This window comes from Artemia sp. Qi Xiang Cuo, chromosome 4 (genome assembly GCF_049724085.1).
Source record: "Artemia sp. Qi Xiang Cuo chromosome 4, ASM4972408v1, whole genome shotgun sequence".
In the NCBI taxonomy this organism is placed as follows: Eukaryota; Metazoa; Arthropoda; class Branchiopoda; order Anostraca; family Artemiidae; genus Artemia; species Artemia sp. Qi Xiang Cuo.
The window spans coordinates 37,052,034-37,079,192 of NC_142797.1; the positions used below are offsets into that span (position 1 = coordinate 37,052,034).

The 27,159-nt window shown below is 35.6% G+C and overlaps 1 protein-coding gene and 1 long non-coding RNA gene across 2 annotated transcripts; both read right to left on the minus strand.

Annotated features, from left to right (window-relative positions):
- Positions 1–721: 721 nt before the first annotated feature.
- Positions 722–2,170, minus strand: LOC148953075 (GPI alpha-1,4-mannosyltransferase I, catalytic subunit-like). The gene has a single exon (XM_089087520.1). The coding sequence runs from the start codon at positions 2,002–2,004 to the stop codon at positions 829–831; it is 1,176 nt and encodes a 391-aa protein (XP_088943646.1). The 5' UTR covers positions 2,005–2,170; the 3' UTR covers positions 722–828.
- A 201-nt stretch (positions 2,171–2,371) lies between these two features.
- Positions 2,372–26,116, minus strand: LOC148953076 (uncharacterized). Its single transcript, XR_016141623.1, has 3 exons — positions 25,933–26,116; positions 19,504–19,569; positions 2,372–2,600 (listed from the first exon to the last, which is right to left on the minus strand). It is a non-coding gene; the product is annotated as an uncharacterized LOC148953076 (long non-coding RNA).
- Positions 26,117–27,159: the final 1,043 nt, after the last annotated feature.

The window sequence follows — 27,159 nt, forward strand, 5'->3', positions numbered from 1 at the left end:
TCATATATATTATTGCTTGTTGTATGTTTTTTGCTATGATTGTTTATTTAATCTATGTTCGTTTTGGGTTTAATTTATTCTTTAATAGTAATTTCTGGTCGTTTCGAGTTTGAATTTTAACAGGTATTTGTATATGCTGAGCTTAAGTTTAAAATGGCCTTCACTTTTCTTTGAAAAACTTATTTTTCGGAAAGTTTTTTTAAATTAATTTTTAAAACACATGTTTACTTATATAGTTTCTTCGCCTAAATTCGACAAAGATGCTTTTGTAAGGTTTATTGTGTATATTTTTTGAACCTAAAAACGGTGGTCGGTGTTTCCCCCCCCCCCCCGGAAAATGCTCGATTGACCACGTAATGTTCATGCAATAAAAAAAAAAAAAAAAAAAAAAAAAGAAAAAAAAAAAAAAACCTTCGTCGAACGTTTTAGCCATTTGACGATAGAACTACCATTGGGCTACAAGTTCGTAAAAAGTAATGGAATTTGATCGTCGACATTACTTTCTCAGCCAATCCATTATAATTGGACTAATAAACAAGAGAATCTCAGGAAATTAGGGCATGCAGGACAGTCACAAAACGGAAAACCCAGCATACCTTTGATACCTCTTGTACCTGTACCTATGCGATGGCAGAAAGCCCTTTCGAGGAATCATTCAAAAGCCAATACAAAAGTCTGTTTGAAAAAAATTCTCGTCGTAAATTACACAAAATCAAGAATATTAGAGCTAAAAACACGTTTATTTATTAAATTATTAAAAGGACCTCACGTCCCTGGGTGTGAAAATCTCTTTAATATGGTCTAAGCTTTGGGAGCGTACATTGATGCTTATTTAATTTTCAAACTGCTTCTATCACGGGGAATATATGATTTCACCATTACTTCAAGAATATAGCAAGTACATACGAAGAAAAAAAGACATCCTAAAAATACAAAAAATTGAACATTTAAATGCTGAAATTCTAGTAAATAGGCAGGAAGTAGAAATGACATTATTCCTAGAACCCAAAAACTAAACATAAGAACCCAAGACTGAACAGGAACTTCAATATCATACCAAATCAATGGTATAAAACTAAAGTACCAAAGGAAGTATTGCGCGGTAACAACCTTATTCAAAGTGACAAAAGAATAAACAATGACAAACATGCCAAATTCTAAACTTACCATGCTTGAATATCTGTACGTAAAAAAGATTATGCAAAAGCTCTGGGTAATGAATGGTATGTACCCCAGGACTGAAATGTTTTCAAAATGATAGAAAATATACCAGAAAACTGAAAAATTGTGTTTTGGATCTTGTCGATATACATGATAAAAATAAGTTTCCTCTAAGAACTCCCATCCATAAGAATTATAATAGGAAGCAGTGAATGACAGAAAAGTGACAATAGTCATTAGCAGAAACTTTGATTGCTTTCTATTCATTGTTAAAATACTATTTCCCAGCGCAAAATGTATTAGAGGAGAATAAGTGAGAGGATATATCTTAAAGTGGATAGCCAGCCCATGGAAAAAGCCAGCTAACAAATACTCCTCTCGCTTCAAAAAGTACACACTACACAGCACTAAAAAAACGATAACAGATTCAGAGCTTCCTCTGGTGGATATAGCTATAACCATAGGATTGTAAAGCCACATTAATGCACTGATTAGCCGATATTCTGGATACCTCACGGATTTAGAAATAAGCCATGAAATTACTATGTCAAATATAACAAATATAATCTTCCCACATGCATTAATTATATACACATTGGCTGTTAGGATTTGTGCAAGCAAGGGGGTATATCGATAAGTCTCCTGTTTGTATGGTGACTCTCCCAATGTAATGTACTTGGCTGCACCTGTGTAAATAACATAATCAATATCCGTATACTTTGGTTCAATATAAATGTCATGGATATAGCTCCATAATATGAGGAGAATGCGCACTAAAAACCCATAAGATAAATGGATGAGTAACTGATCCTGCTTAAGCAGGCGCTCTACTATTTTTGACATCTTCTTTTCTCCAGAAAAAAAAGAAGATTCACCGGCTTGCAAAAATCAAGGGTTCATAATTTTCTTTTTTACTTCACCCTTTCGTTAAAACCCCAATAAGTACACTTGTATGCCACTACAATTTTATTAAGGGAAGCTTTGACAACAATATTACTACTTTATCGAGTCACTTTAAATCTTAGTGCCAATCTTTTTTGCTGCTTCATTCAAACATTTCTTAAAAGCTACGAATTCGTTTTTGCATAGATTTTTTTTCACATTTTCATGTTGCTGAGCAACACAACGAGCATAAACTGCAGCACTATCAGCACATAGAGTCAGCAAGGTTGGATAGCTACGCAGACGGGCAGCTGCCTTTTTCACCGAGTCCATCGATATTACTTAGGTTGCTTACCAATGGCTCTTTCTTGTTCAATGAAATCCCTTGGATCCTTTGCTGTGACAATCTGGTAAATAAAACCACTATAAAAAAAGCTCAGAGTCAATACCGCTCCAATCCCGACAAAAGGGCCTGGATACTTATAGACAAGGCGTCGAAACCAGCTATTACTTCCAGTTGGTCGTTTTGACTTTGCCCATTTAGGGGAAGCACCACTCTGTAAATAATAATTAATTATTTAAATTAATTATATCTAATTAATTATTTAAATTAATTATATCTAATTAATTAATTTTATATAATTATATTTAATTAGCTAAATATTTCGATTAACAATAAATTAATTATTTGTTATTATAATTTATAATAATAATTATAGAACTGTAATTACTAGAAGGGTGACGAAACTGTTTTTGGCCGTACAACGAAAAAAAAAATCTATCAAAAAAGGTTATAGAAATAAAAGATACCCTAGTTTTTCAATGTCATTTTCTTTAAGTAGCTTAAGTAACAATAATTACAGAATAATGTGAAAAACTAACGCTTGTGTGATCTAAAGCGTAGAAGTTATTTTTTTAAATGTAATTTAGCCTTTCTAGAAACAGAATACAATTGCTTTTCAACAAGTGATTCGCTTGCTACAAGGCTGTGGATAGCAAATGCATTTTCTGAGTCACCCATGGAAGTATTCAATGATTCTCAGAATATCTGACCTACAATTTATAAAGATAAAGAATGTTGTCATGTTTTTCTTTTTACAACAAGAAGTTTGATTTAAGATAAAAATGAATAATTTGAAAACCATAGAAATTCCAAACAAAAATTTACCCCCCCCCCCCCGTCATAAACCAGAATTTGGTCGTAGTAGTTCATAAGGCGTTATAGGACATTTCTACCTTCTGTGATATTTATGTGCTCATTCCCTTAAACTTAACTCGGTCGATAAGTTGGTTTCAATCCGTTTTCCAGTACCTTAAAAAGTTTTCTGAATACCTAGATATTTCGTTGCCCCATAATAAATTTTGTAAGGCTTTTAATTCGAATTTGTCAAACCCCCATTTGGTTTTCATTCCGTTTGGTCTCCCTGCATTCCCGGCAAGGGCGTAATTTGCTATTGGGCAGGGGGGGGGGCAACATTTTACATCTTTACAGCATCTGTCATCTTTGCTAATAATTCTACGATCTCCTTGTTCGATTTTTTCGTTAGCTAACGTCACCTCTTCATCCTCATTTATTTGTAGTCTAAGCGAATTTTTCAAATCTATTCTCGCACGCTGAACCCTAAAAATCTCCAAAACTTCATTTACTTCATTAACATTTAGATCTGAGCACTGAAATCATGTCCATAATCTAAATGTACAAGGGTTTTCCCTTCATATTTGATATCAAGTTCTTTTATAACCTTTGCTCTGTCCCTTAGAAGTTCGATGCAAATAAACCATATTAACAAGGATTGGACACAGTCCTGCTTAACTCTCGATTCTATTTTGAGCCAACAACTAATCTGACTTTCTAGCTAAACTGCATCAATTTTCTCGTACATATTCATCAAAAATCATATTCGTAATCTTAAGTATCTTATTAATAACTTTGTAATCATCCTATTTTAAAACTCATTTACTATACTAACACGCTATCTTGATTAGATTTTGCTGAAAAAGCTTTTTTGTAAACAGATTTTGTTAATTTTAATCACATTTTGGAACTATTTGGATATCTGTAGAAAATACCATAGCTAATTACGACCAAGCGCGTACGCAAGCTTTCATCTCTGGAGGGGGACATGCCTCCAAAAAATAGGTAAACTAAATAGAAAATATAACGTGTTGTAGCAACAATTGCAGCAATCTCAAGATTTGAGGAACCACAGGCCTGAACATAGCCTTACCCTTCGTACATCCCTGATCACTTTTAGGGGGGAAAATAAATGAAATAGATAACTGGAAAAATAGTTGTGGTCCCCTTAGCTATGTGGACCACTGATGAAAACGAGTTTTAATATTCCTAACACACAAATTACTTTGAGTATGTTTTTCATCATTAGTTCTGAGGTCCGAAATTGTAGAAACGGCAAATCCTTAATAGTCAACTGTTGCATAAGAAACAAGTTTAACACCCCAAACTCTTGTAAATGCCATCAATTTAAAAAAGAAAGGAAAAGAAGTGTTCTTGGAATATTGGGAATCGAGACATCAAGGTGGAATCAGGATTTTAAAGTGGAACCATGGAAATTTTTGGCATAGTCTTATCACTATTTGTTCTAATCTTATTAGATTATTTTTATGGAAGACTGTGATTATCAGGGTTAATAAAGCATAGGAAAATATCGATTTTAATGCGATACCTTGGTTAATACAAGCTAAAACTCATTATTTCGCAAGAGAGATGAAAATCAATAATATCGTTTATAGTTCAACGGTCATGTCAAGGTTTTGACCACTATTCGAGTTATTAAGAGTGAGCCAAAGCATTTAGAGCATTGGCTCTGTTAAATAATTATCCAAGAGATTAGAGCTGGTCTAACAAGTAGAGCAGACAGGTAAAGCTTCTTTCCCACCACCTAGTATGACAACTAAATCAGCAATGAAGCACAAGATATGGTCTTTGCATTTGCACATACAATACACTAGTTTTGACAAATTTTGGTATGCTCCAATTTCAGTTTCCCCACCGGAGTGTCAGAAAATTTACTAAGCTGTATGTCTCTAATACCAGATGAAAGCTGAGCTATAAAACGTTATTAACCGTCATGCAACAATGGAAAACTCAACAGTTATAAAACTATTTCACAACTTGCCAAATTTTCCCCATCATACTGTCTAGGACATGAAAAAGCACCAAACATAGTCTATAGCATACCAGCACAATATAGCGCGTTTTTATCTAAATATCCTCACAAATTGGTGTAAAATGTAAGGAGATGAAGGGGAGAAGACACGAGGGACATGCAACCTAGGCAGTACAATAAAAGGACGTTTGTTGGTAAAGCTTTTAGAGTCTTTCCTTTTAGATGATTTTTTTTTGTAATTTTGGTAATAAACTTAAAACACATATAATGTCTGATATTTTTGTCAAATCTGTAAACTTAGTTTTTTTTTATAAATCGTTTTCTGGTAGCTAGTTTTTGAACAGGAATAAACCAAAAAGAAGATATCTAGTGAATTAGAAGATGCTGCGTTTTGATATAGATTTCAGCTGAAATCTGACTTTTGCAAGGAATATACTTTGATTTTGGAAAGTCAACCTGCTCCTATATTTCATTTTTACACAAAAGGAGTTCCCCTTCCACATGCTCATAGATATTCCGTTCTGCAACCATACAGATAGAAAATAGGTGCGTTATTCTGATTCAAATAAGTTGTGACGCCCCCACATTTCTTCAAAAGAATTGGCACTAGAAGGAGCAAGAAGGATATGATATTGAAGGGGCTACAAGCCCACTGGGGCTTCTAAAAATACAGACATTGTGTCTTTGTATGATTATTCTTTAAACAAGGTGCAACATTCCAACCATTCTGTTAAAGAGCTGACTGGGTTGGGGGCGGGCCGACTTTATGCGAAAAGCTAATTTTAGGACCAAATCATGACTTGCTTAATTTTTGCACCGGAAATTGTAAGATATAGCGCCGACCTTATATTCTTCATCTAAGTAGAACCTGTTTCTCTGGCGCTCAATCCTAATGAAATATAATTAAGTATGATAAAAATACAATTCTCTAAAAAAATATGGGCTATATATTTGCACATTAGGAGGGTGGGTTAAGTATAGCGGGTCTGCATGCCTAATGTGTTATGCAAGCCCAAATTATATATTTCCCATCTATTCTGTCACTTCTCTTTGTCTTGTCTCAAGCTAAGCTGAAAGGAACTAACGAAAAAACCGGTTCTAAAATGCGTCAATGGATGAACAACTTGAGTGGTCGGCACTACATCATATATATATATATATATATATATATATATATATATATATATATATATATATATATATATATATATATATATATATATATATATATATATATATATATATATATATATATATATATATATATATATATATATATATATATATATATATATATATTCCAATATATATACTCACTCACGAGTTTGAAAAAGTAAGTTTTTATGGTTGTTTTGTAATTTTTTTCAGAATTTTCAATGCTTGGCCATTCCTGAACGCTTTAAGCTAGTAAATCCATACTGGTTTCAGGTGATAGAGTATTCATCAAGGTTTAGAAGGTGCTAAGAGTTTGTAAGTTTACTAGCGCCTCTTCGAGAAAAACAAAAAACGAAAACACCGCCACCAGGAGCCCTGGGAAAAATTCGTTAGTGACAATTGGGACACCATATCAGGCAAAGTCATATATATATATATATATATATATATATATATATATATATATATATATATATATATATATATATATATATATATATATATATATATATATATATATATATATATATATATATATATATATATATATATATATATATATATATATATATATATATATATATATATATATATATATATATATATATATATATATATATATATATATATATATATGGTTGATGGATCAAGGATTCCATATATGGATGAGATCTCCGTGTTAGAAAATCTTAGTGGAAGTCCCAGCAAAAATTTTGCAAATCTGTAGTACGTGGTTCGTATTTTTCGACGCTCGGTGAGGGAGGGACAACATTTCCCACAAGGGTGATATATACCAGATGGCAGGAGAGATGACGGCGTTGAATAGTTTTGACTTAATAAATCGATTAAATGACCACTTGCATTTGACAGCTTTTCCATATGCTGAGCGGATAGATTTACAGACTGATTCAGCCAACAAGCCTCTAGTTGACCTAGGCGTCTGGCCATACGTGATACCAAGGTAATTTAGGAACTGGGACTGCTGGATTCTGATACCTTCAAGGACAAGATTGGAATTGGTCAAGTTGGTGCCGCTAAAAACGATAAATTCCGTTTTATCTATGTTGACTCGTAGAACTATTCTTCTGTATAGGGTCACTAACAGACGAAGATTCTCTTTTAGTCCCCTTAGCGTGCTGCTTAGAAGCAACAAGTCATCTGCATAAGAAATGAAACTTGGATCCAAGCCCTCCAAAAAGAAGGTCCCACGAACGAATCTTGTTACAGAGTAAATCGCAGAATTAAAGATGATAGGGCTTAGAGCAGATCCTTGCCTAACTCCTTTGAAAAGCCGAATGGGTTCAGAAAGCTTTTGCTTGCGGTGACCGGCGACTGTTTCCCATCCCAAAGCTAGACGAATATGCGTGTGGGAGTACCAGTCATGGAGAACAAGGACACTGCGGGGGTCGACTCCTGAATCTAAGAGGCACCACAGTGCCTGCGATTGGACGACAGAATCGAACGCAGCGGAAATGTCGACACTGCAGGCAAAGAGTGGCTTTTTAACTAAAGATTTAGACCTCATTATTCTTCTTAGTAGCCGATGGGCGTGTCCACAGCCCAACCCATTTCTGAATCCAAGTTGGTTGTCTCCCATTAGAGCGTGCGACGTAATATGGGGCAACAGTACCTTCTCAAATACTTTACTGATAACCGATGAAACTGTGATTGGTCTGTAACTTTTACAAAGCAAGGGATCTCGATTCTTTTTCAGAATATTGGATGTGCGGCAACCATGAAAGTTGGCAGGTGTGAGTCCCTGCTCGATGCTCATTTGGAATAGTAAGGCTAAGTACTCATGTAGACGTTCTGTGCCGTGCTGTAAGTGCCTCGGAGCGATCCCATCGAGCCCTGGAGACTTGTTCTTTTTCAATTTTCTCACAATTATCTCAATATGCCATTTGGAAACAATGACATCAGTGCGGCAGAGTTTTGCGCTGATTAATTGCCTATCTAACTCAGATTTATATACGGAGTCCAGCTCGTTGGGTGGTGGTGCAAACACGTCCTTGTAATGGTTTACCCAACTTTCATCGGGAATGGGACTTTGCACATCAGCGTCGGCCCTGTTAGATTGGAATCGCTTCCATAAGATGTTTGGGTCACTCCTGCAATCACACGACAACTTCTCCACTTGCTGGACTTGCTTATTCTCGACAGTACGTTTGAATTCTTTTTTGGCATGTCGAAAGCACTGAAAAACTACTCCAGAGCGGGGTTTGTCGCAGTCCTTCCACAATTCGTACCAGAACTTCGATCTCTTCTTGGCAAACTTGACATTTGGGTTATCCCATCCCTTTTTACGAGTGTTGGGGTACACTTTTGCCACTGAAACAGCGGCAGATTCCGCAAGCTTCATCGAATGAACAATTTCGGAGCAAAAGACGTTCAGGGCTAGTCTGTCTTCATTTTGGCCATGAGTAAGCAGGTGGAACGATACTTTGATTTTAGCAAGAGTTGAGTCAAGAATATCTTTGTACAAGGACTGATCTATCCTTTGCCATTCTCTCTTGATAAACCATGATCGCCCGGGGCACCGCTTGTAGGTGGAGAATGGTACCATTAAGCTAATTCCAAGGTGATCGCTACAATTGTGTTCCGAGTCAACAATGGCTTTAATCCCGGTCGGAAGTAGGAAATTTACGAAAAAGTGATCGATATCTGGTGTAGCCAGGGATGCGCTGTGGACAAACGTGAAGGACTGGGATTTTGGAACCGGGGCCATAGCGTCTGGCAGACACCCCCTTAATATGGTGAAAAAACGATCATCATCCAGAAGCTGACAGTTGAAGTCCCCACAGATAATAGTCTTTTCTGACTTGTATTGTTCGGCCAACCTCCCGAGTCTCGCACAAGCCTTCGTGTAACGCCTTTCTGAGAGGACATCACGATAATTTGTAGGGAGGTACACTGATATGACTATAAAGCCATTTGGACCAGGAACTCTGATCGCAGAAAAATAATCGCATGAATCAATTAGCGTGCATTGCGAATTGGAGTCTGCAATGATCAAGATTCCACCACTCGGCCTTCCAACTGAGCTGTTGCGGATAGCAGGCTGCAAAAAAATAGTCCTTTCCTGGAAATCGGTCAAGGATTGCTGAATGATCGGCTGTTACCAAATGTTCCTGAATGCATATTATGCTATGCTTGGTTACTAGATCACTTAAAAGTAACAGCTTGTGTGGAGCGTGCCCGTATATATTTCTGCTATAAAGCGAGATAGTTGCATTCATTGCTTACGTTTGTTTGAACTAGCCTCTAATTGTCTTTTATAAACCGGGCATTGCGAGCTATAACATGGATGCTTTCCAGAGCAATTAGCACATTTAGTATCACGGACACATGGATTGTCCTTAGGGTTTTCGTGATCGCCGGAGCACCTGGAACACTTCGCATTGTTAGGACAATCTCGTTGCAAGTGGTCAAACTTTTGGCATTTAAAACACCTCAGAGGGGCGGCAACATATTTGTCCACTTGATATGGCAATAACCGACGTAAACGCCATATTTCAGTGCTTTTTCAAGAGCTTCTTTGTCTCTGAATGTTAGCTTGACTGACTTGCTAGTACCATAGCGTTTCGCTTCTTGGATCCCTTCCATAGCAGACTCAATCTCCTCGTTTGTCGTATCTTCAGGAACAAATTTAGCCAATGTCAGGAATTTCGGTTTATGGACTTAACTACAGCCACGGAATTACATTTTATGCTATTAGCTATAGCTTCTGCATCATGCTCGGTTCTAATATACAGCACCAGCGTATTGCTCCTCATAACTACCATCTGTACTTTTCCGGATGCGCCTTTGGAATCAAGAAATTATTTCTACTTTTGGAATGATTTATAAAGTTTGGTTGGTGCTTCTTTTACGTGAAGCGGGATACTTAGAGATTCGCTGGGAGTAGGCCACGTTTTAGTGACAAAACTGACGTTGCATCGGTCCAGCCATGCATTCATTTTTTACCACATACATTTAGTTTGCATGTTAATGAGGTAAATACATCGTGAGGTATGGAAGGAGTCTCAGATGGATCATAAATAGTGAATTTGAAAGGGAAATCACCCTTAGCGTCCAATTCCTTCATAGTATGAATCGCATCTTCTACAAAAACAGATGCATTTATTGTGTTTCTACGCTCTTTCAAAACGGTTCGATCTTTATCTAATTGATCTCGTATAAGTCTTACGGCTTGTGTGACAGATTCTTTGTCAAAAAATCTCACGGCAGTGCTTACAACCGATTCATGGGGAATATCTTTGAAGTTAAGTGAACGCTGGATGAAATTTAAAAAAGGGCTATATAAATACTTGATTTTTGCCATTTTTTCTTCGCTTATAATCTATCCAAATTAATATATATATATATATATATATATATATATATATATATATATATATATATATATATATAGTATATATGTATATATATATATATATATATATATATATATATATATATATATATATATATATATATATATATATATATATATATATATATAATTCATATTTATATATAAATGAAATGTTCAGTCCATCAACTAAAGTGATCAACATAGCCTTCGTGCGATCTCTAAGCAAGCTATACGACTCACCGCTGACTCAACTATTTATGTGGTTGTGTTTATTTGATTATGTGAATTAGTTTTAGCGTCAGCTATGTTTTTTTTCTTATTTTTAAGGTTTTTCTCCCTAGAAAAACTTTCTTAGTTTTCTCATCACGGTAAAAAGCCACTAAGAATCCCATTTTCAAAGCCAGTTGATTGTAAGCAATGTTGTTTGTTTTTCAATAAAAAAAAGACATCTTTTGTTCCTCTAACTTATTAAACCAAATTATTCATGCCCTCTGCGTTCTGTTAGTTTTTAAATCCTACATATTAGACCACTGCTTCAATATGGCTGAAGCCCCTCACACGTATTTCATATGAAAAGAGTGCGTTCTTCTGTTCAATTAACTCTCAAAAAATTAGCCTCACCCTCAGTTCATAACAAGAACTTTTTTTTTCAGGGACTCACTGACAATACCATGAATTTATGAGAAAAAAACAGGCAAATTTTAGTGGAACGATAATCAAATGAAGGAGGTAATTCAGTTTGTTGAAGTAGGAATGCCGTTGAGACAAGCTGAATCAACTTACGGCATTAGCAAATCTGCTAATCAGAGATACAAGTGCAAGCTTGCCGCCCTGTTTGATGAAGAAAAGGAAGCTATGTCACTTGTCCCAAATTATCGTCACAGACAGGTCTTCTCTGGTGAACATAAGGCAAAGCTTGAAGATTATCTCATACGAGCTTCCAAGCTCCATTACGCCTTCCACTGTACTCAGTTCCGCCAGTTTGCTTGGAAGTATGCACGGGCGAATAGTCTTGAATATCCCTCCACATGGGACGCCAGACAAATGGCAGGTGACACCTGGCTAGATGGATTTAAAGTTTGAAATCCGTCTTTGAGCTTGCGTGCTCCTGAAGAAACAAGCATAGCCAGAGGAACAAGCTTCAACAAGCATAACCTAAAACTTTTCATGGACAACTTAGAAAAAGTCATTGTAGAGTAGAGGGTTTCTCCTTCTCAGATCTACAATGTTGACGAAACAGGGTTGACAACTGTGCATCGACCTTTGAAGGTGTTTGCCCGGAAAGGGGAAAAGCAAGTTGGCCAGTGTACTTCTGGGGAGCGTGAATCCTTAATAACTTTGATTGGCTGCATAAGTGCCATAGGAAATTATGTTCCGCCGCTCCTGATCTTCCCGAGGAGGAAAGGTTTCAAGGAAAGGTTTTTAAGGGGCGCTCCCCCAGGATCAATCGGAGCTGCAACGCCAAGTGGCTGGGTAAACGAAAGTGCTTTCAATCAGTGGTTTGATAATTTCCTACTTCATGCTCGACCTTTCTCAGAGAGACCCGTGCTACTTTTGCTGGACAACCACGAGTCTCGCTTTATTGTTCACGTTATAAGAAACGCCAAGGAGAATTTTGTGACGATTCTAACCTTCCCCCCGCACTGCTCCAATAAGCTATAACCGCTTGACCTGTCAGTGTTCGTGCCTTTAAAGAGTTACTACAACAAGACTTGCCACGACTGGTTAGTCAACCACCCTGGCACTCCAATCAGAATTGACGATATAGGAGAGCTTGTTGGAACTGCTTTCCCACTCGCTTTCACTCCAAAAAACATTATCAGTGAATTTTCCAAGCCAGGAGTCGTGCCCTTCACTAGATCAGCTTTCGACAAAGAACACTTCGCTCCTTCGGATGTAACCGACCGGCCGGCATTAGAGATCACAGATTCTGCAGAGAACACAGACGAGACCCCACAAAACGAGACCACCGGTGATGTCTCTGGCTGTTCTAAGGTGGCAGTCCATTCTCCAGAAAAAGTCGAGCCTCTTCCTAAGGCAGGTCCTAGAAAAACAACAAACAAAGGAAGGAAAAGAGACAGCAGCTCAATCCTCACAAGCACGCCGGTGAAAGAGACAGTCGAAGAAGCAGCTAGGGAGCGAGAAGAAAAAAAGAGAAAAGTAAACACCAAGAAAGCCAAAGGGGATTTGAAGAAAGTGAAGACATGAGAAATCAAGAAAAAAGGAAAAGAATTTAAGAGACTGGGCTTCGGGCAAGACTCAGAACTTAGCGAGAAGTCGTCTGTCGACTATGCTCACAGTTCTGATGATTCGCTATATGTTGGAAGCAACTTGTCAATTAGCATTTGTGATTTTGTGCTAGTGAACCTCCGATCGAAGACCAAATTGTGTTACTTTGTAGGAAAAGTAGCCGAAAAAGTAGGGGAAGAAATCACTATACAATATGTGAAAAAACTCAATGGAGGGCGAAAATTTGTCTGGACTGAATAGGCCCACTTCTAGTGCAATAACTTCGTCTGTTGTTGATTTTTCTTTTTCTTTTTTTCTTATTTTTTTTATATATAATTATATATGAATATTTTGATGTTGTATGTGTGAATTTGCTTTTACTTTATTTGATTTTGTTCCTATTTTATCCTTGATTTATTTATAATTGACTTTCTTATTTGATATTATTGGTTTTGTCGATATTTATCTTGTATTATTGTTTTCTTTTCTTTTTTTTTCTTATATTTTGCTCTGTCCTTTTCAAGTTTTTGTAGACGGGTTTTCAGTTAATAAGAAATAAAATAAATAAAATAGGTTTTTATTGTGTATGTGACACAATAAAAATAAATTATTGTGTCAGATACTATGCCACATGTATCTGCAATATCGGTTCAAACAAGTTCAGTCGTAATATTTTCAAAAATATGTTTGATTGTACCCATAAGACACCTCTTTGTTTCAATCCAGCTCAAAATTCAGCAGCCAGAGCGGGCGACTGAGTAATATCAGCTCACTTTGAGTTGATATTACATTAGATCTACCTACTGATCTAATGTAGGTAGATTAGTCTACCTACATTAGATTTCCAAAAATAGTTATTCCAATAGTGTACTTCCTATTTTGATCCAACTCAATTTTCGAGATCCGAAATTCCCATAAATTATTTTCAAGATAACATTTTACTATTAAAATTAAATTCTTGAGGCCAAAATAATTTCAATGATTTAAAGAACATGAAAATTGGAACTTGGAATGTTACGACGTTAAAAAATGACTTTCGTATCGACATTTTGGCTAACGAATTCAGACGATTCGAACTGGATTTATTAGGAGTTTCAGAAACTCATATCCCAGGGGTAGGAAGCATGAAATTAGGTAATATAGAATTTGTTTACTCAGGCAGGAAGGATGGGGTACATAGACAGGGAGTAGGGCTCATGATGAATAAGGAACTTGCTAAGTCTTGTTTAGGCTGGGAAGGTATTAATAATAGAATACTAATTGCTCATTTTATGACAAAAAAGTTCAGGGCATCAGTTATAGTAGTATATGCCCCTCACTATATAAAGATAATATAACAGTAAGTTCACCGCAGATGATTTCTGGTGCTTCATTCTCGGTGCGCACTAACAGCTCCTCCCGATTCCTCTTGCAATAGTGGATTAGTATGTATTCGTCAATCAATGAAAAATAGTTTGAAATTGTATTGTTCGTAATTGCGAAAGCAGAAAGAAACTTGGAGAGCCGGCGAAGTGGTTTGCAACTGTCCCATCTCACAAGTATAACTTAATTTATACACAAATTATGACTGAATCAATTATTTATATACAGTAGACTTAACTGAATGACCTATGTAGGATTTCTAAAAAGGGGGGCAGGGGGTTGATGAAATATATGAAAATAAGGAAATTTCTAGTGTCAACTTCTAATCAATACTGCAACAGGGAAATAGCCGAAATTTCATAGTGGAGAGGGATCAACGAAGTGGCGGGACTATTCGAAATTTGCCGCAAAATGTTTTACCACAAAGGTGCAACCTAAGAGTTTTAGCACAGATTATTTATTATGTTTCACAATAATCTGTGGTTTTAGATAGTAATCTTGCGCCATGGAGCGTCAAAACTTTTTCTTATTGTTTTTTTATTGGTAAAGAAAAATGTCCCTTTAATTTCCATTTTATTTTGTTTCAGTTTTAGTTTCTATTAATTTTCAATTAAGTTTTACTTGTTTATGTTTTTTTTGGGTCATAGAAATGTGATTCGAAATTTGATGCAGGATCTTTGTTTTTTTTTAAATAAATGTTGGAACAGCTGTCAGTGGCGAATCTAGGGGAGGGGCAAGGGGGCGCTCCCCTAACATAGTCTAAAGTAGTTTAATTTACTTAATTAACGAAATTTTGCGTTAATTAAACTTGCTCCTAACGCAAGTTTATCGGATCAACCTATTCCCCCCTAAAAAATCCTTGATCCGCCACTGATAACTGTGATGGTGTATCATTTTTTTTTTTTTTCACGTCGTGATATATATTTTCTCAGATTGTAGTTCGTGTGTTTCTTGGGAAAGGCTAATTACGTTTTTTTGGCGGAGAGCCAAGATAAGAGCTGGTTTTGGTGTGTACGAAAGTTTTTGTATGAAATTCTTAGACCTTTCCTGAACTTTAAAGAATAAAAACCTCTGTTTGAAAATCATTGCACTTTGTGAATTTAGATAGCGATAAGGGTTCCAGATGAGATCAATTTTTATTTATATATATATATATATCGGCGCATAAAAACAGCTCCTCTCATTTGACCTGTCATCAGCGGTCCAATTACCTTGGAACACGTATTTTGGCAGAAACTTTCTCAAAATGCCTTTGAAACCAACTCGAGACTTCGAAACATACATCTAATTCCTTAAAAACATCTAATAATAACATTGCACTTCTAATTACCGATTTTCAATTATATGCATTGGAATAAATTAATTTAAAATTGAATTCTTTAAAATTTAGTGTTACAACGTTGAAACCAAGTTTCGCGTTCAAGAGAAATCTGACTCGTCTACCCGTGAAAAGATCTAATGTCGCTTATGTTTCTACGTTCTCCGGAGCACTCGCACCTCGGTCGGGTTTTTTTTTTTAAAGGATGAGATAGAGAACGATCATACTGTCTATTATTTATACACTGTGATGCCCCTGTAGAACCAACTGGCGGCGATACTAGTGACTCAGATGAATTTTACTTACAGTTACAGGAGCAAATTGAAAGGATCCCAGGTAAAAATAGGGTGTTTTAACTAGGAGATTTAAAAGCTCTGATCAGTATAAGTAGAGATGGATGATATCCTTGCATCGGTAAATTCTACGTATGAAAAGAAAGTATTATTGACTACAGAGTGTTGTAGTGACGCAAGCACAGCAAAATATTTGTAGCTAACGTAACGTTTAGTCATAAAATTGCTCATAGGTTAACATTGCACTCCCGTGGTAGTAAGACATTAAAGCTTATTGATTATATTATAGGAAACCAAAGACTGGAAGGATCAATAATAGATACTAGGGTACATAGGAGTGTTGTTATTGATATTAAAAGTAAAGATCACATCTAGTTGCCTCAAGTGTTAATTTAAAGCTGAAATTTCGGAAGGGTACGTACCTTCTGGGAAGTTATGATGTTGGTAGACTCCAGGATGAGAATTTGAGAGAAACCTTTCAGGAAAAGTTGACCTCTAAACTTGAGAGTTTCGAATTTAAAAATGTGGAAGATGGTTGGAATAATTTTAGAAAAATAATTTTTGATGTTGCTGAAGGTGTCTTAGGGAAGCTAGGACTGCAGCTAAGAATATTAGTGAAAAAGCTTTATGTTTAATAGAAAGGAGAAGTGACCAGTACAAGAATTATCTGAGTGATAGATCATATGAGAACAAAAGGAATGTAAAGAAAGTGGAGAAAGCATTAAAATATGAACTACGGAGGTGTGAAATGGAGGCCATGGATAAAATTGCCAAAGATCTGGAAGATGCAGCTAGACGGCATAATAGTAAAATATTATATAGGCAAGAGAGTAAATTAAGAGGGTGTAATTAATCTGGTCTTGTCCCAGTTAAAGATAGGAACGGGGGCACAATTATTGACGAAGAAAGAGTTAATTAGATACGGGGGGGAAGTTCCTATACTGTGCTAAACCGAGATAGAGTTGCAGGATAAGAAATTGAGGAAAATTAAAAAGTTTGTGATACCTTGGATATGAAGGTAGATTTGTTTTGTGAGGAAGAATTAGCAACAGTACTAAAAGGATTAAAAAATAATAAGGCTCCAGGTGCTGATAGTGTGGTAAATGAGTTTCTTAAATATGGTGGCTCTGAGGTTGGAAATAAGTTACTGAAGATTATGAATATGATTTTTGAAAAGGGGGAAGTACCTCACGATTTTAGGTACTTGCCTTGATTAAGCCAGTTTGTAAGAAAGATGATAAGAGTGAGTGTGGTGATTATTGAGGCATTAGTCTGGTCTCTGTTGGTAGCAAAATACTTAGTAATATGATACTTTTTAGACTGAGAGATACTGTAGAAAAATTTTAAAGAGAAGAACAGTGCGGTTTTAGAAATGGTAGAGAATGTGCCGACCAAATTTTTACTCTTACAATAATATTTGAGAAGTGCCTGAGTTGTCAAACACCTTTGGTCCTCCGTTTTATAGACTATGAGCAAGAGTTTGGTTCTATTGATAGAAGAGATTTAGCAAAGGTTTTATCATTGTAGACAAATACATTAAATTGATTAGTGCTATGTACGAGAATAACACTGCTGCAGTTAAGGTAGGAAATGAGGTTAGCAGCTGGTTTTGTATTAAATTAGGAGTTAAGCGGGGTTGTGTTCTATCCCCATTTATATTGATTATTTTGATGGATTTTGTCTTGAGGAGCACAGGAAAGGCAATGAGAGACCACGGAATCAAATGGGGAGAAAAAAGTCTCCTGAGCTTAGATTATGCTGTATGATTTAAGCATCCTAGATGAAAGTTTGAGCAAAGTGAATGAACTTTTAGAGGTTTTTTGAATTCAGGGTGCTAGAATAATTTAGAAAATCAAGGCTAAGAAGACTAAGTCGGTAAGGGCTAGGAATAAGGAAAGATGAATAGGTGACTTTGGGTAACGAAAAGATAAATCAGATGGACAGCTTTACTTACATTGGTAGTATTTTTAGTAAAGACGGTGGGAACAGTGAAGATGTTAAAAGTAGAATAGCCAAGGCTCAGGGTGTTTTCTCACAGTTAAAAAAAGTTTGAAAGAATAAAAAAAATAAGTCTGCAAACCAAGATTGGAATATTAGAAGTTACAGTGATGACAGTGGTCAAATATGGCTCTGAGGCATGGGCGCTCCGAAAAGCGGATGAAGATTTGCTAGATGCTTTCCAGAGAAATTGCTTACGGATTGTTCTGTGTACCGAGCTGACTGACCGTATTTCAAACAGTAGGCTGTACGAGAAGCGTGATTCAATACTGCTTTCTAAGGATATAGTGAAAGAAAGGTTGATATGGCTAGGGCTCGTTTTGGAGATGAAGTATGACAGATTGCCAAAGATTGTCCTATTCGGCCAACCGTCTAGGGCTAAACGGAAAGCAGGTCGTCCTCGTCAGGGGTGGGAGGACGTCATAAAAAAAAAATTATAGGAAATGGGAACTTCCTGGGAGGGTGTAAAAAGGGAGGCTTTGAATAGATTGGGATGGAGGAGGAGCGTGTGTAGCTGTATTGGCCTCAGGCGACTTGGTGCTGTGGTGAGTTGTTAGTAGTAGTATTAAAATTAAAAGCTCTGATTCAGTTAGCACTGAGAGAACTATACAAGTTTGGGAGGGACATGTGACACAATTCTTCAGAAACCAAAAATTGAATAGCAAATTCAACCAAAATCACAAACAGAAACAACCCCTAAAAGTAAATGAATAGTTTGACCTACAGGAAAAATATTCCTCTTTATCTGTAAATTTACTATCTATATTCAACAAAAATATTTTGATGATTGGACTAGGAAACAAAAGTAGATTTTAAGCACTGTTAGATTTAAATCTGACTTCATTTTAAAACCAACCCCTGCTTGAAAACTGAAACATAGCTTGAAGAAATGAGACATTGGCTGAACAGCTTTAGAAATTCTTCTTTGCTATGGACCATAAAATTCCACCACAGCTCGCAAACTATAGGCATCAGTTCAAGGACAATAAAAAGCCATCCTTTTTGGCCACATGCAAGAATTACCTACATTTTCCTAAAATGTAATATTATATCTATCAGCATGACCATTGGTTCACACTGTCCATAAAAACTACAGGTGTAAAACCCTTAAAACTTTGTTGTAAAAAAAAAAAAAAAAAAAAAAAAAAAAAAAAAAAAAAAAAAAAACTGAAATCAGCAGCACAGAAAAAAAAACATGACAAGTCTAAAGCATTGCTTCCGAAACACAATTAAGAAAAATAGTAACAGATGATACTGCCCATTTGCTCCAATTAGAAAAAAAGGTTGTTTTGATTATTGACATAGTTGCAGTCTCTGCTAGTGCAATTTTACAAAAACAGTTGAAATATATATCAGTCTTCCTTAATATTTAAACTTAACCATCTTTGTATAGTTAAGCTTCAGAAGGCGAAGCACAGAGGTCAGTTTTAAAAACACAATAGTTTGAACATTTGTATGTTACAAGATTGGAATATAAGCATATAATAAATAAACCTGTCCCTTTGAAATAAATTTAATTAAATATTTAGGCTGGTTTCAACTTTATAATAGAATAAAAAACTAAATCTCAGCTTTCATAGGTCAAACAAGGAGAAATTACAAACAGAAATAAAATCTACTAACCATCACTTGGTGTCTACTATCAAAGAGTTACAATTTCAATTTTTTCAGCTGACAGCTTCCAAAAATCTATAATAAAAAGAAAGGTTCAATGAATTGCTAAAGTCTTAACTTGACAAAAAAAAATCCATCATCCTCCATTTAAAAGACATTTGGAATCCCATGTCATGGGAATATGCAAAACAATTTACTGGAATTTGCCCTCATTGATTTTCAATACTTCTGATTATTTTTGTATTTAGTAGGCATATAAATAAACTAGACTCCTTAGCGTTAGAGATATTCGAAAGCTGTTCTCATAGGATTTGAGGATTTGTAACTGTTCTTGGTATTTGGAACAGATTCTTTTCTCAGAAATCTCTTGTGGATGTCATCCAGAATTAGATTACTTATATATTGGAGTGGAACATTTGGTGCTCTGTTTATATCACAGCTGGGAGTTTGCAGCAGAATTAGACAAGTTTTGGAAAACTTCCTTCTCATTTCTTGGTTTATATTGAAGAGTTTCAAATTAAGTTAAATCTTCTAATATTGGGAAAATAAAACAAAAACAAAAAAGTATCTTTGAAAACAAAAAGCAATGTCAGAAAACGAACAAGACAAAGATATCCTACATTTAAGGGGAGCAGCTGCCCCCTTATCACCCCACTCATCATGCTAATTTTCCCTCGTGTTCCATAGAGTATGATCAATATCTATAATAAATTGAAAGTGTAAAGATAAATTGATTCTGTGTAAAGAGAAGGGGGCTTGGCTTGCAATCTGTTCCTTTATAGGATAGGTTCTCTTCATTTAAAAAAAAAACAGAAATTTATGTTTGTACCAGGCAGTTACTTCTCTTTACATTGATTTACAGGATATATTTTTAGATTTTTATTTGTGTGTAATATCATTTACAGCATTATCCTAATTATGACAGGAGCAGCCCTTAAACAGCACAACCCTCCAAAAAAATCGTGGAAGGGAGGTTGGGGGATGAAAGACCAGGAATGGTTTTACCTGTAATAAGCTACTATTTGAAATATTCATGAGACAGAAGGATATCATTGGACTGATCATGTTCACGGGGGTTACACCTCCCCCTGGCACCTTGTGCAGGTAAACATGAATATTAAGCCCTTTTGTCATGCTCAAGATTTCAGCAGAAAAAAAAATAATAATTGTCAGGCCCTCACCATTCATACTGCACACTCATTATAAATACATTCCTCTGTGGAATGGAGGCTCTCGTGAAAAGTTGACGAATTTTGGCCTTAACATGCACTTCCAGAGATTTAGGCACCTCTGTCCTGATATAGCTGGAGTGCAGCTACGCAGTAGCCAAATGTTCAGCCATGAATATTACTACATAAGTAGTAAGTAAGAATTATCATTGAACATAGCCAATTTTTTGTATTAATTAAAAAGCTTTCTGAAAAAGAACTTTTTCTAACAAAAGTAAAGCTCATATTAAACTTAAGATAGCAGAAACAGATTCTCATAACAATTCATACTCAAAACAAACAGAAATAAAATAAACAATCATAGCAAACAATATAACAGGTACTAATATAAATGAACAAATAAATCTTAAAATGAGTAAAACTTCGATTGAATATGCAAATCAAGCTTAAAACTAACAAAAATTGCTACAAACAAGAGTTTGGCTACTGCCCCCCAACTGAAAAAAGTTCATGATGGTTAATGATATCAATTTCTGAAAGCCCATCAATTCAACATGTTATTTCACTGTAATTTCAATTTTTGCTTTCAGTGTTGTAAGTACAAAAGAAAATATTTGTAAATAATTTGTTTCCAATAAAAAAAAAGAACTTAAAAAGAAATGAGAGCTTTCAATGTCCATTCAAATGAAGCTCCTCCAAAGTTTATACAACCAACCCTTCCATAAAAACCTTATGTGCCCCTGGAGCATAGCTTACTAGCCTTGCCCCCAGGCTCTGGGGAGTTGTGTCAACCCTAACAGCATTAATACATGATCTTTGGGCTATTTTGAACAAATCAGCTATCTCAAAATTTTTGTCAGAGAGGCTACATTTGAAGAAAACAGGGTGTGAAGGGGCTAGTTGCCCTCTCAACAATTTTGATACTTAAAAAGGGGACTAGAACTTATTATTTCCTATCAAACGAGCCATTTCCACAGTTTACACAGCCATTCCTTCCATAAGAACCTTGTATGCTTCCAGGGCACTGCTTAGAACCCTTCCCCTGGGCTCTGGGGGTTGTGTCAACCCTGGAGGCACTGTTATAAGATCTTTGGACTATTTTAAACTAAATATCTCAAAATTTTGATTAGACACATTTAGTGGAAAGAGGGCGTGGGGGAGGGCTAGTTGCCCTCCGCCACTTTTGACTCTTAAAAATGGAACTAGAACTTTTAATTTCCAATCAAGTGAGCCTCCTCCAAAGTTTATACAACCACTGCTTCCATAAAAACCGTATATACCCCTGGGCATAACTTACAACCCTTGTCCCCAAACTCTGGGGGATTGTGTCAACCCCGAAGGCATTGTTATATAATCTTTGGACTATTTTGAGCAAAATGGCTGTCTCAAAATTTTGATTGGATGCATTAGGAAAAAAGAGGCCTGGGCCGGACTAGTTACCCTCCAATCACTTTTGACTTTAATATGGAACTTAGCTTTCAATTTCCAATCAATGACCCTCCTCCAAAGTTTATATGACCATCCCTTGTATAAGAATCATATATACCCCAAGGGCATAACTTACAATACTTGCCCCCAGGCTCTGGGGGAGTTGTGTTAACCCCAGAGTTTTTGTTAACTGATCTTTGGACTATTTTGAAAAAATTCCTATCTAAAAAGTTTGATTAGATACACTTGAAGAAAAAGAGCATGGGAGGGGTGCTAGTTGCCCTCCAGTCACTATTAACTCTTAGAAGGACACTAGAATTTCTAATTGAATAAGCCCCATCCAAAGTTTGGATGACAATTTCTTCCATATGAAGTGCTTCTGGGAAAGAATAAAACATTGATGCTTTATGCCCTTTACAAAAGACAATGCCATAGGCCTATACCATTGCCTCTAATTATTATAGGGGTATGCACCACTGTGCAGCAGTTATGTCTCTAAGACTAGAAGGTTAAGTAAATAGCATTTTTAAAGCATTCCTAAATTGATTGACTGTCTAATAATTTTTAATTGACATACTTTGGTCTTCTTTGGGCAAAGAGTTTAGTGTTGCATCATAAAGTGAGAGGTATTATCACTTTACTATGATGTGATCTCTTTTGCAATTAAATAATAGCACTAAAATGTTTTGTTTCCTTTCAAATGAGTTCTCTTTTGACATTCTACTACAACTCATGGGAGTATGTCTTCTCTTTGGTCATCTTGCATCTGAAAACATGAAAGTAGACTGGTTGATCCCCACCCCAATAAGGGATTTTCTCAAATACATTTTAGTCCTTGGTGTTGAACAAAAATTAAGGTATACATATCCCTCAGGTTAAGATTTGTAGTCACTACCAAAGGCATGGCCACACACCCAAGTTTGATGGAGCAAAGATGTTGGAGTAAGATGTTTAAGGTGCACCAGCTGCAATTTTTTATCAGTTTGACAAGCATATATTGTAATAAAAGCCATTTTAAATTCTAATTGCTTTGGCAATCATTATGCAAATGAAAAAGTATTTCCCATCACCATGGATGTTGCAAAAAGTTATCTATAAGGCAGAGACTTCTCTTAGAAGAGAATAATCACCATTGGTACTGCAAAGAAAAAGTTTCATATGTTTCTCAAATAAAGTTTTCTTTCCCATCCCTAGTAACCCAACACCAAGCTCAAGTATTCTAATACAACAGAGAGACTTAGACTCTGGTTGCCAAAAAAAAATCCTGATGGTATGTCAGATAATCCTAACTTTGACGATGATTTACAGTCAAGTAAGATGTATTGAATTGAACTACTGATATTGTTTGCAGTTTTCAATCTTTGAAACTGAAGGTGGTGCTTGTCAGTTATGCAGTGGCATTTCAGTTATCTTTTGGCAATCATTATACAAATGACAAAGTATTTCCCATCACCATGGATGTTGCAAAAAGTTATGAATGAGGCAGAGAATTCTCTTAGAAGAGAATAATCACCATTGGTGCTGCAAGGAAAAAGTACCATATGTTTCTCACGTAAAATTTTCTTTCCTATCCCTAGCAAACCCAACATCAAGCTCAAGTATTTGAATACAACAGGGAGACCTAGAGACTCTGGTTGCAAAACAAAATTCTGGTGGTATGTCAAATAATCCTAACCTTGAGGATGATTTAGAGTCAATTGAGATGTGTTGAATTGAACTACTGTTATTGTTTACAGTTTTCAATCTTTGAAACTGAAGGTTGTGTTTGTCAGTTATCCTCACCACACTCAAGAAGTGAAGTTAGGTTAATCATAATGAAATATACCAAAATATGATGAGAATACAATATTGAGTAACAAAATTATAGAGACTAGAACAGAGAATTATGGAAAGCAGCTCACCCAGAATGTATTATATTAAATACTTAACCTAACCATCTCTATACATTAAATATTTAATTAAAATATACTTGTATATCAGTTTATCTCACTGAGACTAAGCTAATTACTTCTGAATGCAGAAAGAGAAACTGGTTTTACTCAGATCAAGAACTTGAGTATGGTCATGATAACTGACAAGTACCCTGAAGGTCATTAGTGTTTGGTTTTAGTTAATTTTTTATTTATTAGTGTTGAATGTGTACTTTTGTTTCTTTTGAGGTTTTGGTTGATTTTTTAGGTGTGTTTTGAGATTATGTAATTGTCTGTTGAAAAGTCAATTGACTCTATGCCTAAACATCCTCATAGTAAGAAAATTCATTTTGTCTTTTAAACTGCATTCAATAGAGCATAAGAATCATACTTATTCAATAAATAAATACAGTTAATAACAATCAATTGTAACAAGCTCTGTTGAATGCAGGGTAGATTTACACAATTTTATATTGAAAAAATCTTGTCTAAAGCCTCAGGGTTTAAAACCTTGATTTACAAGGTTTTAAAGAATTTGGGGAAATGTCTCTTAAATGTGAAAAAAATCCCTATGAGACTGAAAACCCTATTCAATTCCCTGAAATTGAGCTATTTTAACCTGGAACCAAAGAAAAGTGAACCCAACCCAAATAAAGACAAAATATACTGATGATGAAAAAATTAAGGACCCTTCTTGACTGCTGGATCACTTGGGTCTTCTTTCATTAAATCTGGATTTCTTTGCTTAATATTTCTTCAATAATCAGCTCTTTCACATTCACTAATCATGATTATTATTTCCATCACACAGTCCTCTCCTAACGGCAGTTATAAACTATGCCACCAGCTTTAGGATCTGTACATTGTCACTATCACTGGCAAACTCTCCAAAAATCAATTTTACACTCAAATGTTTTTATCTTTCATGAAAAAATTTGCTGATTTCCTGTCTTTATCATGATCTATGAGAAGATGTTCTAGACTTTCTTCCAAGTAAAAAAAAAAACATGGTTTCTTGACTCTCCACAAAACTTTGCCTTGTAGGCCTATGTTTTTATATATCCACAATATGATCAAAGATGACATACTAATCTTCCCTCTGTCCTACTTAATCCTTGGTACACATGTCCCTCAAACTTTCTTACTTCTTTTTGGGTAACAAACTAATTGCCAGATTGGTTTAGACTATCCTCAAAATCATACTTTCTTACTGATTGCATCAATTTATCTATTCACATTACAGATCTAGGAGCTGAGCCACTAGTAAATTCATTTATCTTGGAAAAATAATTCATTTATATATGGCACCCCTCCTTCCCCCCCCCCTTATGGGCCCCCATGTAGCACTCCCTGGTTTATCTTGCTACTAAGCTATGGAATTCTCTCCCCTCTGATATATCATGTGAGAAGTCTTCTCCCATATTATTTAAATCTACTTGTAGGTTTTTAAATTGGAGTTAAAATTTTATATTTTGATCTTTGTCCGTATTTTTTGTTTTTGTCTGTAAGTTTTGCCACTTTTCTGTTATATTAATTTATTTTTATTTAGGTGTTTTTTGGTAAAATTCTAGTTTAGCTACTTCTTGCTATTTTGGAAAGGAGTTAGGGTAAGAATAGGCCTATGAAACTTTCAGGGATGGGTCTATAGGATAAAGTATGTCCTGGGAAGGTATCTCCCTATAGAGGGCCCTAACCTTTGATGACATATATAAAATTTTATGTTATAAAAGTGAAACCTTGCAAAATAGATCTTCTGCTTAAATTAAGTACAAGAAAAATGTTTTCAACTTTACAACTTTACTCAATCCCAATTTAGGAGTTTTCAAAAATCAAATACATTTCCTAAATTTATCCATTGATATGCCTTAAAATTCTACTCAAATAATAGGAATTGCATTTTAAGAACTAAAACTATAAAAAAAGAAACCTGCCTCTGGATACAGTTTGTGTGACTGAAACTAGTAGGCCTATCTTTCAAATGACAAAAGCGCACCCTACTGCAGAATTTGGATACTTTTTCTTAGATTTATCTCAATATATATCCAGGAATCCCCTCTATTTCTTGGCAAAAGATATCAATTCCAAAATTTGTATGATATGCCTAATTGGCGTGCAATTCACCTTTTCGAAAAATTACTGAGATTGACAGTGTTGTTAGATGTTAACAGATATTAGGCCCGTTCTTTTGCACTAAAGGGCTGGGCACACGTAGCTGAATTCGGGAGCTGATTTCCAAATCAGCGCCGATTTTAAAAGAAATCGGCGTCGATTTGAGCTTGATGGTTCGTTTACACATTGCGGAAATTCATGCAGATTTGGCAATCCGTGCGGAAATTCCGTCTGTTTTCGTGCTAGAAAAAATATCTAGCTTGCTGCAACATTTTGGTCAAATCAGGACTGAATCTTGGAGAGATTTTTAAATGAATAAAATCATGAGTATGGATTATCAAAAGCTTCACGATCTTATAACTTTGGTTCAAGGCTACCCTAGCTTCTATGATCCTGCACACCCAGGCTATAAGAAAACTAAGAAAAACGGTGTCATTTGGCTCTCTGTTGCTCAACAGCTTTCAGAAGAGGGTAAGAACATAAGTCAATGTTGCAATAATTTGAAATCTTTGCCTTAAAACGCAGCGTTGTTTTAGCCATAGTTTGAACAGAAACGGACGGATTTTCGCATGGATTTCCGCAATGTGTAAACGAACCATGAAATATTTTCTAGTTTTCGGAGCCGATTTACAAAATCAGCGCCGATTTTCATCTTGATCATCACAAAAGAAATAGGGATACAAATAAATAGCCAGCCAGAGACGTATTGGTGAAAAACCCCCCTACTGAGCTAAGAATTAAACTGAGAACTAATCTGAGATCAATCATGCAAATATTAATAAATTTCAGTTGACTATTTGTGTCCATGATGTTTTGTTTTGAAAATCTCACGAAATAAATTTTTCTTTCGATGAGTTTTTCTTACCGCTATCGTTTGTCCACTGATGCTGAAATCAGTTCCCGAAATCAGCTACGTGTGCCCAGCCTTTAAGATCTTATATATAAGATCTCACATCTTTTTGCAAAGATTTCCGTTCTTTTAACTCATCTTTGTTCTAAGATCTTACAACTCTCTGATGTTAGCAAAAAGTGTAGAATATAGAACAATG

Excerpts from the sequence above, each read along its gene's own strand:
- LOC148953075 (XM_089087520.1), bottom strand. The coding sequence starts at position 2,004 with ATGTCAAAAATAGTAGAGCGCCTGCTTAAGCAGGATCAGTTACTCATC.